General features: G+C 40.3%; 1 protein-coding gene across 4 annotated transcripts in view; it reads left to right on the forward strand.

The window, feature by feature from the left end:
* The window catches only part of MPPED2 (metallophosphoesterase domain containing 2), a 102,753-nt gene that overhangs the window by 51,513 nt on the left and 37,378 nt on the right, over positions 1–13,862 (forward strand). For all 4 annotated transcript variants that reach the window (XM_086892480.1, XM_086892482.1, XM_086892483.1 and 1 more), the window contains one exon: positions 4,824–5,049. In XM_086892480.1, coding sequence (XP_086748606.1) covers positions 4,824–5,049 — 226 coding nt within the window. The remainder of the gene's footprint in view (positions 1–4,823; positions 5,050–13,862) is intronic.

Raw genomic sequence — 13,862 nt, forward strand, 5'->3', positions numbered from 1 at the left:
GCAGCTCTGGGGACTGGAAGTCTTTAGGAGCAAACCAAAATCTGCTCCTTCCATGTTGTAACCCTGGAATTGTATGGGGTTGGTTATAGGGAAATGCTCCATGACCAGTTTTGCACTTTTGGGGCATATACAATATACCATAAATTTGAGATTATTCACTTGCAGGCACATCTCTTGTACAGTTTTCCCTCTTTTAGAGGGGGCTAAGATTTATACTTCAAGGCTTCTCAGCCTATTTCTCAGCATATGGCCAGAGGGTTTATGAGGCTATGAAGCAGGCATGAAAAAAAGCTTCATGTTTCATGGGAGTGTTGTGTGATTAGTTAATGCATGCGTATGCATATTCAGAGCTTCGCATCAGAAGCACTTGCATATCATTTATTTGTAAATACAGGTTTCTTCCACTATATAGACAGCTAGTATCACATTATTTCTTACTCCCCTACTTCCCTGTGAGGTTTGCAGGTAACAGTAGTCAAAAAATAATGTGATTTTCTATTTTTATAGGGACTCAGCAGTTAACATTCACTGCCAGGCACACTCCTTTTCATGTCTGGCAGTTCTACAGAACTTGGGTTGTGTGACTAAACTGCACTCATGAAGCATGCTATTAAAATGGGAATGGTTGTTCCCCAGATGAAGGCTTCCTAGGAGCCAAGTGCTTAAGGTGAACTTAAAGAAAGCCACTGAAACAACTATTTACGTAGGTTAAAAAACCCCCACAACCCCCTGGCTCCCAAGCTTCCCCCCTTGTCCCATGTGGTAGATATATTTAAAGTCAGTCTGTTGTTCAGCTGGCACTTTGGAGTGGTTTAAGTGGTTGCAGCCAGCAATAGAAGTTCTGCCTTAGCAGCATTCACAGACCACCTCCCACTCCTTTTTTGCTACATCAGTTTTCACCTGGATCAGTGCCCTGATCCACTCTGCTCCGTGCCCACCAAATCCTTGCGTTGGCAGGAAGGTGTCGTGGCACAGGGGTAAAGGTGAAACACTGGGGGAAAAAGGTAATTGGAGCTTGAGGGTTGACTTGTTAGACCAAAAGTCACAGAAATTGTCTGAGACTCCCAGATTAATGCATTTACTGTAAACAATTCCATTTTTACAAGTCATTCAGCGATAACCATTGTTGCCTTTATCTGAGCAAAAGCGGTGTTGACCTTTTGGCTTCCAGAACAGAACAACTTGTCTAATTGCAGTATTTTCTTGATCAGTGATTACATTGTGCCCTTGCTTGAGAGCAGACGTTGAAAAACGTGTTAACCAAAATAATAGATATACTTTAAAGATACGCATATGCACACCCTGTGTTTCTGTGTGTATATATACACATAAATATGGGTTTCAAATACTCCAGTATAAGTGACTCTGCTTCACCGACCCAGTGCCCTGGTAGTTCTTGGTAGTTGTAATTTTAGCCTTTTGATCTCACCTGTTAAGCATTTAAGCATTTAAAATAAACTTAGTTATTATGCTGGGAGTTAATAATTGGGGTTTCTGAAGTGCTCGGCCCAGCAAACAGATCACACTTTTTCTAGTGTGGAAAAGGATTCTTCTAATTGTTTTCCAGAATGATGTTACTGATGCATAATGGAAGATTTGATAGCTAGGAAATCAGACTAATAAAGGCCAAAACAAAAATTTAGTGAAGGAAAATGAGGATAAGCCTTTCAACCTGTGTGTTGCACTGATGCAGACACACATAGATTAATCTGGTCAAGATAAAACTAAATTACCGTGGAGTAGGAGATTTTTGAAGATGACTGTTTATGTTTCCATATTAAACATAAGGTCTACAGATTATAGACAAGGGGCAGGTTTGCCAAAAGAAAGCACACCAAAATATTTCAGAAATGGTATCAGAGAGAGTGGATGTTGTGCAATGCCACAGGGCCTTTCGAGAAGGAAAAACCAGACCGTGATGAATAAATAGCTGATCTGATTGCAGGTAATTATTACTGTGATTAGTGCTAGACAGTCTTTCCTCAGGGAAGAGAGAAGAATTGAATGAGACCTCCTCTTGCTGCTGCCCTGGCTTCTGATGTGTTTGCCTTTTTAGGGGTGGTGCTGCTCATGGCAAGCTCCTGGGCCAGCACCAGAGAGCAAGAACAAAAAGGTGATGACCAGGGGGCCCTGGGTGGGGAGCAAGGCCAGGCCTTGGTGCCCTTCCTGTGGCAGATATTGCAGTAAGCACAAACACAGAGTGCAGGATTTCTGGTCTGGCTGCTGGAGGAGGGGGAGCCTGGCTTGGTGGCTGTCACACCCACGGCCAGCGCTGGTTCCTCCCCAGCTCCCAGGCACTGGGGTGCAGAACCACTGAGCCAGAGCTCAAGGGTGAGTGCTGATAAACTTGGATCCCTTGGGGGGGGGCTCTTCTCCAGGGTCTGTCTTGCCTCATTCCTTGAGGCAATTCCTAAATTCCTATTTATTCATCACATCCTGGTGTTGGTCCTTAGTTTTTGTTGGCAGGGCCGTGTCCTGGGCTCCCTGGCAGCAGTGGAGAGAGGCTGTTCCCTGCCAGTGCCTCCTCTCAAGAAATGAACAAGTGGAGCATCTCCTTAATCCTAAAAACACAAACAGCTGTCTTCACACCAATTGCAAAAAATACTGTCTGGGTTTCCCCTAGAGATGTCTGTGTCAGGTTCCTATATAACATGTATAATGTTACTTTTATATATTTTAACAGTTGCTGATGTCACCATTAGTTTGCCTTTACACATCCTGTGTGTCTTCAAAGTAAACCCTGATTTTTAAAATGTCAAGGTAAAAAAATACTGAGCAAAATGCTCCAGGCTTAACTGGGAATAATATCAGCAAAACGTGCTGGTTCTCAAGTCTATCAAAATAAATGGAAGTGTGAGGCTTGGACATGTATCAAGCAAGATGAAGAGTTTTCTGTGTTAAAACAGGCAAATGTTGATAACTTAGCAGAAACCTGAATTTAAATTCTCCATCCTACTTCTCTGAGAATATTATCACACCTAGCTTGTTTTGGGGGATTGATGGTTTTGACAAGTGTATCAAATTTCATGCTGGTGGTATCTTTTATGTTTCCTGCAAGAAGAAAAAAATTGCAATTTTATCTTGTGGCCAGGAGTCACAGAGAGTGGGAATTGTAGGTATACACAGAGTTTTTAAATTAAAATGAAAATGAATTGCAGCATGCAGCAGGGATGGTGAAGGGGAGGAAAGTGGGAAAGGAGTGAGTCAAAAACTGTAGAGGAGCATTTATTGCATCTCCCCAACTTTTATCTAATGTAGCACCACAGACTTATGCATATGTACAAGCTGTAGTTTGTTCAGATGTGAGGTGTCTATGAAAAACATCGTCTGCTTGGTTTTTTCAAGGGATTTGTAGCTTTTTGGTTTTCTATCCAGAATTAACTAACTTTGCAAAGATGATGTTTGCACACATACCTTGTGTAATTCCTGTTTCTGTGCTGTAAATATTGAGAAGCAGAAAGTTTTGACTAATTCCCCTGTAAGTCTTACGTAGGGAAAAAGTTAATCTTGTTATATATCCTTACAGCTTTACTGTGAAACTCACTTTAAAAAAAGAGCCCAAACCCAAACAGATTCAAAAGTTAAAAGACAAGTTTTAAACTAGCAAAGCTGCTTCTGTTTAGAACTGTACTCACAAGAAATGTGTGACTTCTGATTCTGTCTTCCCTGGGACAGATGTTGCGAGTTCCAGAGCTAGATGACGAACCCACAGATTTCTACATACATTTTGCTGCCTCTATGAAAAAAACCCAAACTGCACAAAAATCCCCATAACAAACTCAACCATTTCTAAATAATTAATAGTAATAAACACCAAAATGAAGGGTAAGATATAAGACTAAGAAATCAGGCTTATTGTGAAGGCAGTAGCAGTTAGCTTTGATGCAATCTTACGTGTGATTTTTGGCAAGTCACAGTGGGACAGATTTTGTAAAAGGGCCGAACTTCTGTGAAGACACCACATTGTGGGACTGTATTTTTAAGGGAGCTCAGCACCCAGTATGTTTATTTGGAAGATCTGGCACTGATTGCTGGTACCAAGTGCTTGAAAATCTGTTCTGAACTCCAAAAATCTGGCTCCCTTAGCATGATCCATGCCTCCTTCCCAACAATGGTATTAGTTCCCCTGAACTGAAGGGAGAAAACATGTAATTCTTTACTTCTGACTCTGATGGTAAATGAATTAACCAGATTTTCCTTTTCCCTAGTTTGTCTTATTTGGTTGAATTTCGTGATTGCTTCTACTTGTGTGCTTTTTGCAAGAAACAAGATACTGCCATAAACATAATAACAAAAATAATAATAATAATATAGAAGTACATTGAATATGAATTAAAGCTTTGGGGAATAGACTAGATCTTAAATAAATGCCACTGAAATACAAATTAATCCAAATAATGCCATAATTTAGAAACCAGCAGTCTGCTTTGGTGCTCTCAGGGCGTAGCTGACAGGCATCCTGCAGGCTCTGGTCTGCTGGGACCCCCAGGTTCCTCACTGCAGGTCACTCCTGGCTCTGGATCAAGACCTGACTGTCACATCCAGGTGAAAAAAAACCAGCAGTGGATGGTTTCATGCCACCATGGGGAGCTGGTTTGTTTCCTGCCTGCTGGTTATTTGAGCTCTTGGCTGTGGCATCGCTCTGGGTGCCGTTCCTGTGTGTTCTGACGCCGTTCCACCGAGGAGGAGCAGCATCAGCGTCTCGTGCCCAGCGTGGGGATGCGAACAGGACAAGGGTGTTCCACTCTGTCGCTGCTTATTGTGCTGGCATCGCTGGTGTGGGAGGAAATGTGCTAATTGAGTCCTCTTTTTTGTTATTTCAGGAAACCTACCATATGAATATAAAATAGTGATTGCTGGGAATCATGAACTGACATTTGATAAGGAATTCATGGCAGACCTTGTTAAACAAGATTACTACCGCTTTCCCTCTGTGTCCAAATTGAAACCAGAGGACTTTGACAATGTTCAGTCACTCCTGACAAATAGTATTTACTTACAAGATTCAGAGGTAACAGTTAAAGGATTCCGAATATATGGTGCCCCGTGGTAAGTCTCAATTTTAAACTTTCTTTGCTGTTTATTTCTTGAACCAAAGCAGGAATCATTCCTGTTGAATGTGCATGAAGCTGCTTTGTTGCATTGCCCTGCAGAACAGTATCAGACTTAGCTGTAACCATTCTGAAATAGTTGTATTTCCTTCTTTTTTTTTTTTTATCTTTTCTTTTTGGGTAGATAATCTCTATTTAGCCATGTGTGTGAAATAAGACAAAAGGAACTGTAACTGTTTCTGTTCTGCCTGGTGAATGCACTTAAACTGTGGAGTCAATACCGACTCTGTGCTTGTGGATTAACTCTGGTGGCATTTTGGGATGTATTAGGGAAACTCTATTCCATTCTATACTGTTGAGCTATTTATATCTGCTGTGCTAATAGATTAGTGTGGTGGCATTTAACACCCACACAGCATAAGGGCACAAGGCAGCAGGTGCTTTAAGCCTTATTTTTGATCAGTTCTAGGCATTGTTTTCTTTTGCTTGTAAAGTTGTGATAACAAAATTTCAAACCAGTTTTGGTCTCATTCCACCCAAGTGTCAAGCATGTCATACAGGAAAGATTGCTGCCCAGTTTTGTGCTAAGGAGATTCTTCCTTATTTTTTCTACATGTCATTTAATTGTGATTCCTGACATCATGCTGTGTAGCCTTGGGTAGCACTTTTTCTAAATTCTCATGCTAAGAACAGCCACAGTCCTTTCAAACTTTACCAGAGACCTGAACTTGAGTGATGGTGATAATCATTCTGTTGCTTGGCATTCCCAATTCTCAGAAGTACAGAGATGCTAATTTATGTGCACCTCTAAGAAGGGCTTATTATAAGTTTATAACTTATTTTTGATGTCAGGCTTGCTTTAAGGGTGAAAGTAGGAGAAGAAGGGAGGATGACAGGGGTTGAATCAGAAAATGGGACAAACCTATATATGCATTAGAAATTTTCCCCTTCATCTCATCTTTGTTGTCTTGGCCTGCAGACCCTGGTGATAGTCCTGACAATGCTTTTTCCTGGTCATATTGTATGCATTAGTGCTAGCTAGAAAACTCTGATCTAGCTCTGTATCTCACATTCTTGACTTGAGCTACTAATCTTTTAATTTAAGTCATAGCCTTTAGCTACTAGTTTAAATCAGCCTGACATTGCATAGCTAAAAAATAAGTAATGCTCTAAATCCTGCAATACCAGCAAATTGGGAAGGATGATCTTAATTCAGGTTAGGAATCATCTCCTCAAGACATCCCAAAGTAATTTTTTTGTAATAGCAGCTCAGGGGGCAGGGCACATAATGCCTTGGGTAGTTTTGGGTGGGTTTGAGGCTTTGCCTGCAGGGTGAGGAGCTGAGGAAGGTTTGCTGCTAAGGTTGAGATTGTGTTCAGCTGCTTTTGTAGGTGTGCACCAGACTTGGAGGGTCCCTGAGGAACCCAGTGATTAGGAAGTGTAGGCCTATTTCCAAATTTCTTTGGATAAAATTTACCTGTGCTCAGCTTCCTCCAGCACTACTGGAGAGACCTGGAGAACACAGAATCCAAGTCTGGAGGACAGTGAGTTTGGTATTCTGAAAGGGAGAACTCTGAATGTGATTTATGTCCCACCCTTGCACTTTATTCTTTTAGGGGCTGAGACTCTTCTTTTTCCTTTCCCAAATCTATAATGGAAATCTGTCATCCTTTTGTCTCCAGCTGCATTTAGAAGTTCTTTCAATTTACAGGTGTACACATGGATTTAGAATGTTTGCTCTGGAATATTAAGGGACATCACAGCAAGGCTCTGAGTTGTCTTAGCTATAAAAAGTGAATGGCATATGTATCCTGACCTAGTCATGGAAGGCAAACTTGAATTAATCTTTCATATAATCCATTGATAACTGGATTTTTCCGATTAGTGGTGCATGATAAATGAAGCTAGATTGTTAGAAACTGACACTGAGCTCGAGCCAAGTGCAGACTTCTCTCTCTTGACTGATACTTAATTTGTGTTCAGCTGCGAAAAATTGTTGTCAAATCACGTTTTGAGCAGCTGTTGGTATGGAGCTGAGGCTACCATTTTCAATACAGTTTTTTAGATCAATCAGCCAGTCTGTGTTGAGAGCAGAAATGTGGTATTGTCTGTGCATTTTCTCTTACCCCTGCCCTCCCTTTTTTCCTTTCTTTTTTTAAATAATGACAATTTTTAGAAAAGTGAAAATTTACTAATTTTTTGTGTTTTAGCCAATCTTTCAGAGGAAGGAAAAGTCCCATCAGATATTAGAAAAATCTGCTCTATTTTTTTTATGTGCCTGGAAACTGAGGCAAAATGATCAGACAAGCATTTTACCACTACTTAAATTTTTATACTCTCTCCCCTTGAATCACATCTTGCTCTATTTCCATAAATCTTCAAACTACCCCAAAGGAAGGGAATTTGTGGGGTTTTGTATGTATTTATGGCCTCCTTATCCCAATTAGTTCTGTCACAGAAATGGAACACTGGTCATTAGCCCAGGAGATGTGCCAACCCTAACATGAGATAAGTTGGCATGTTCAATTTATGTGCAGTTTTATAAGTATTTCCAGAGGGGGGATAAAAAAAAAATTCTCATTTGCTGATAAAGCTACTGGTTTTAATTTTAAAAAGAGGGATCAAACCAAGAATAACAGATGTGATTCTGGAGGTTTCAGCCTGTCAGGGGTTTCTAAGAAGTAATTGCCAGAGTACTGGGAAGGCTGGCTATAAGTCATCTATCTAGAAAATGCAAATTGCCAACTCAGTGTAAATACAGAAAAGAAATATCAGTTCATATTCATTACATGTTATTACTCATGGTACATCTAAAAGCTTTCTAAAGACCTAAGAGAATTCGAGTCGTGCCTCCTAGCTTACAATTTAGCAGAATTTGTGAGTAAAAAAATAACTTACAATACATGGGAGCATTCATGTGTATTTGCAGTTGGAATGTGCGGTGGTGCATAACAACAGCCTCTAAGGAGCAGAAAATTTGAATTTAGCCTGATGGTTCTGAGAGTATTAAATGGCATTAGCTGGAGGGAAGTTGAAAAGAAGAGTCTCAGCCCCTAAAAGAGAAAAGTGCAAGGGTGGGACATAAATCACATTCAGAGCTTTGCTCATTTTCTGAGGTGAAGAATGTAAGTGACATTTTCACACCTTAAATAGGAGATTCTTTGATGTACCTTGAAGGAACAAAATGGCTGAAGATTTTCCATTTGGTCTATAGATAACAATCCACAAAAACATTCCCCTCCTTTCTCTTCCTTCTGACTTTGCCCTATGAACCTGGCTTGTTTGGTGGGAAAATAATTGATAGTTTATGCAGTAAAAAAATTCTGTATGATTCCAGCGAAAACATTTTCTCCTTGGGAAATTTGAGACGGAGGTCTCTTATTAAACAGGACAGAAAATAAAACCAGTGATGGATTTATGAATTTTTAAATCTTAAAGCTCCTTCTGTGAGGTAAACATAAGCATAACTCATACTGATGTATCTGTGAAAGGGTAAGGAGAGACAGTCTGTTTTTACTGCAGCTTTGGGTGCTGAATATGCATAAGTGAATTAGTGTAAGTTTTACTTAAATTCAAACGTTATTTTAAAATACGTGTTGTTTTTTTTAAATTATATTTGAAATTGTTCATCTGTGCTAAGGGCTGAATTTACCATGGTATGCTGTAGACATTTGGATACAAATATTCTCACAATGTATGTTTTCTAATAAAGCTTTAAAAGCATTCAATCCACCAGAGAACTGCAGTTAACTGGAGCCAGAATTTGTTGAAACCACATTTTGACAGAAACAATTGTTCAGGGAGAATATTTTTTTGCTGTTTTATTTTGTTCTGCTGATCACCTCTATAGGTAGCTTTTGTGGGTTTTTTTGCTTATTTGAAAATGAAAAGTAGTTGAAAAGAAAAAGTGTTGTGATGTACTTTATTTTGTGTGCATTGAAATTCGTGATTCTTAATTTTATGAATAATGAGGCAATAGGCTTATTTATGGATTTTAAATTCTGTTCTGCATAAAAATTTCACAAAAAAATGTCAAAAGCTGTAAAATAATCTAACAAAGCAATCCTTTATGTCATTTTTAGCTATGAAAGTGTGTGAGCAAATTCTACTCATACCTAACAGAGAATGAGAAGTAAAGCTGGAGGTCTGGGACTTTCAGCCTATATATATGTTTAGATAACTGGACATACATGTATCTTTTTGAAGGAAGAAATGCATAGTGTAAAAGCTAATTCAGTATAAATGAATGCATGTTAATGGTTAACAGAATCAGCTTTATGGGGATAACTGAAAAGCACCACAAATATAAAAGATGACAATCAATTATTTAAATAACGGCTGAAATGTGTGATTTGCATCATTGTGATGAAAATTAATTCATCCTGAATGGAGCTGGGAATAAAGCTCTTCCCCTCCTGACAGGAACAGCAGCATTGTTCAGCAATATCCTGCACGTTTGTCAAGTTGTAGCTTGTTCGGGTCTCAAGAGCAGAAGCACAAAGCTGGCCTCCCAGTTGCTTTTAATGAATACTAGTGGGTTTTTCCTATGTCCAAGAATTTGATCTGTAGGGTGATCCAGAGGTCAAGAACAAACGGCTCACTATCACTCACGTCTGCGGAGCCAAGGCTTTCATTTGCTTTTTTTAGTAACTCTAGAGGAAGTGCCTTAACTCTTTTTCAGAAGCAAAGTTTTAATTGGCATAGATAATGCAACCTTAAGAAAGCAGAGGCAGGTTCAGACATCGCCTTTAAAAATAATGTTTTGTGCAATCTTTTTCTTTTTAGCCCAGTGTAAAATTTGGGGTTTCATCAAATGACTTTACACCAGTTTAAAATTATTTCTCTAACTCGGTTTCTTTCTCTGCTTGATTTGCTGTGATATTTTAGTACAAGCAGCTCTAAGTTAGTACTTCTGCCTTGTTCTGATCAGTGTTTTCAGACTCTCTGTTTATCCTGTCAGAAAAGTGTCAGAGGGGTTTTTTTTCTTTCCAATTATAAGTTTTGTAATGCATCATGGATTTTGCTGACAGTCTTCAAGTTCTTGAAATAGCAAGCAAATTAACAGCAGATATTGAGCGTGAGGACTGGAAAACCAATTGGCAACTCACATGATGGGATTCAGATACACTGATGGGTTGGAATGGATCTCATTTCTTTTATTTTCATGGTCTTAGTTGGCAATTAGCTTGTGTCTAAACAAAGGAGGGGTAGAAATTGGACTATTCAGCAATAAAGTTCTTTGCTATTTAGTGGTGAGGAAACCAGGGGAGACTGGACAAGCCTGTGTGTGTTGCACCAGTTTTTCAGGAATTCTGGTGTTTATGCAGTTGAAGTTGGCAACTGAGAAAATTATTGGCAAAGACTGAAGTCTCCTGTCTGTATGTTAAACAAACACACCAGCACTGCAGCGTGGTTGTGTTTAAAGGTGCAGGCTTCTGTTTCATTTTTCTTGGCATTTGTCCGCCAGGTCTCTCGGTTTAGAACTGAAGAATGAATTCCCCTGGTCTAGAATTGCAGCGGTTTGTTTACATTTTTTGCCTTCTTGGGAATGTAGCTGATTTTTCTTTGGTCTCCTTGATATCAGGTTCACTTCCAAGTAAAAAAAAATTGTCCTGTTTACTTTTAAAAGCTTTCTTTTTTTTTTTTTTATGTAAAGAGTGGGATGTTTGTCATTTGAAATACACTCGCTCATAAGTAATTTTTAATACTGTGGTGCAAACCTGCCCTATTTAATTCTTTGGACAGCTCTGCATCCTGGCACTGGGGCAGATGATGAAGTCTTGATCTCTTCTTCAGGCTTGACTTCAGCAGGAATAAGAATTTTAGAGTATTCATTACTAGTGTTAACAAATAAACTGTGCCTATTTGTGAGTGGAATTCTAGCCAGTTAAACAAGACATAAAATGATTGCACTCCTAGCTCTTTTGAATCTTTCCTGGGGTGGAAAGAGGGATTTGAATTCTGCCACAGCAATACAAACAAATGATTCAAGAAATCTGCTCTGAGTCTCTAATTCTTGCTCCATTTTTCTGTAGTTCAGTTTTCTGCCATGCAAAGAAGCAGAGAGCCAGAATGAGAGTGAGCTGTGGTGTTTGGGGCACTGATTATTTATGGTGACCTCCTCATTTGTAGGTTGAAGTATGGTTTGCTCAGCAAGAAGGACATTTTAATAGACAAGCTGTGCTTATGCTTGTAGTTTTGCTTTGGTTGGTGTGTTTTTATTTGCCAGGAACAAGCAGTTCGCTTTCCTTTAGCTGAACACTGAAATAACAGAATGGTTACTGTGATGTTCCTGTGCAAGGAGCAGGCTGAAGGCATCCACAGCCAGTGAGGAGTTACCAGGGGTAGGAAACAGAATACTGCAGAACTGCTGACATTTTTAACTCTGTAGCATCAGACTTGGGAGGCAGCTTGAGCCTCTTAAAGAGTGGGAGCTGAGAAAGAGGAGTTAAGGCAAGAGTTAACCCAAATCTGGGGATAGGCTGTTCTGCACAGGGCTGGACTCCTTTGCAGTGTGTGGATGCTTGCTCAAATTCTCCTGTGCAGCTTCTGCACTTCAGGACTCCTGCTTTTCCATTTCCTTTCACCTGCACATGCACCATAGCTCTTTGTGGTGGTCTGGTGCAGAAGGGAAGAAAGACAAAGCTGAAAATTCCATGCTGTTAAGGTTAACTGAAAATTTACTTTGCTCTAGGACAGCCACCTTCACGGTAGGAGAGGGGAGAAGGAAGAGAGGGGCTTCAGCTTTGATGAGCTGACATCAGAATGGATTTTGCATTGCGTGGTGCTCTTCAAGCCTCATTACTTCCATTGCTTCATTTCTCCTGTGCCCTAAGCAAGAAGAATTAGGGAGCAGGTGGATGCTTTGAGTGACAGGCAGAAAAGCCTGTTGGAGGATGTGTGGGTGAGCACAGTCAGGGCTTGGAGCACAGGGCAGAGGAGCCAGCGCTCCAGTGAGGAGCTGGGTGGGACACCAAGACTTTGCTGTAGGGTAGGGAGATCAGGCATGGGCTGTACCTGTGGAAGGGTGACTTTGTGTTGGGTCTGGCTGAGCTGGAGCTCGTTTCCTCCCAGCACCATCCCAGTGCTGCGCTCTGCAGTGGCAGCTGGAAAGGTGTTGGGAACACCCCTGTGTTTTGGCTACAGCATCAGCACTGCTTTTTTCCAACATATCTCCTCTCCATCAGCAGGCTGGGAAAGATGAGGGGGACACATCTGGGAGAGCTGATCCACACTGACCAAAGGAGTGTGCTATACCATATGATATATCCATATAAAAGCTAAGGAAAGTGGGGGGATGACGTTTGATATTTACATATTTTGCCTTCTGGAGCAACCACTCCATGTGATGAAGCCCAGCTTTCTGGGAAGTGAAATGAATGAAATTAGGATGGAGGAGGTGACAGGGAAGAAGAAGGTGGTTTGGTATGTGAAACAGATGCAATCTACAGGTGGTTTGTTTCACAGTTCATCTATTCAGGACAAACAAGAAAAAATGTGGAAGAATTTACGTGGCAGGTAGAGTTGACAATAAAGCTGACATGATGTAATGGTGATAAAGTGCAATAGAAATGGAGAAGCAATCATTTTTTATTTTATTTGAATCCAAAAGTTAAGTCAAAAAGTAAGTGACTAAATTTTGTTAGCTCCCAGTGAAGGCTAAGATTTCTTGTGACTGTCTACCAGATTATTTGGGTCATATCTATCTAATACTTATTGATCAGAATGCTAACTTTACCCTGACATGTGTATAAAATACTTAAAGTACTTCACAGAAGCCATGAAATAAAGCAAAAATTGCACATGCACTTTAAATAAGAGACCACTGATTGTGAATCAGAGCATAGACATAAAGGTCAAGAGTGACAACTACATTCATCAGATTTTCATGAGAATCTGTTCAGCAGAACAGATCTGGCACCTTATTTCAGGAGTGGTCAACACTCATGGATTCAGTCGAAAATCAATGAGACCTGTGGGTATTTATAACCACCTCTAAACTGTTTAGGTGCTGGTCTATATTATGGTTTGTGTACATGTAAAATAGGAGGATTGGTGACATTTCTAACATTTCTAGCTGAAAAACTAAGCTGAATATCAAAATCTCAGTGTGGCTGAGAGCCACATTTGTGATGCACACACAGAGAAGGCTCAAGCAGTGGTTTGCAAACAGGAAGATTCTAGCAGCTTATCCTTGTTCCTTCACAGATGTGCCTGAGCTGCACAGACCCACAGTGAGTTCAGGAATCTCAAAGCCACACCACCTTTGCTGTCTCCTCAGTTAATATTGCACGGCCAAGGACATCATTTTCCAGTACCTGGGAGAAAGCCCTGGGAGCTCCTCTTCAGCATTTCAGATAAACACTAAACAGAATATTTCTTAATAGATGTGCTTGGCTGTTTGCCTTCCACACTGACCCTGTGCCCATGGCCACTTTGACAGAGGGAATAATGCTTCCCAGGAGCGATCTCATAATGATTTGAAATCATCTGACAACTCTGCCATCGTATTTATTTTGCAAGTAACACGGCTACTTGAGTTTTGTGTCTGCAGATCTGCCAGCCTATCTGTCCCTCTGCTTCTGGGGAACTCTCACAAGTTTTGCTGCTTCAGCAGCATTTGTAGCATGGGTAGAACTGGCAGGAAGGTTGTGGGGTCTGCTTCTTCAGAAAGCTGGTTTATTTTTGCACATATGTGGGTCAGTATTTCTCTCTGACAAAAGCTGATATTTGCAGCTGCTAACTGCATTAATCTCTTGAGTCAGATTTATTGGTTTGTACCTTGAGAATATACTTAGGGTTGTGTAATTT

Source organism: Cyanistes caeruleus, chromosome 6, assembly GCF_971803275.1.
Source record: "Cyanistes caeruleus chromosome 6, bCyaCae1.hap1.1, whole genome shotgun sequence".
NCBI classification, from domain to species: domain Eukaryota; kingdom Metazoa; phylum Chordata; class Aves; order Passeriformes; family Paridae; genus Cyanistes; species Cyanistes caeruleus.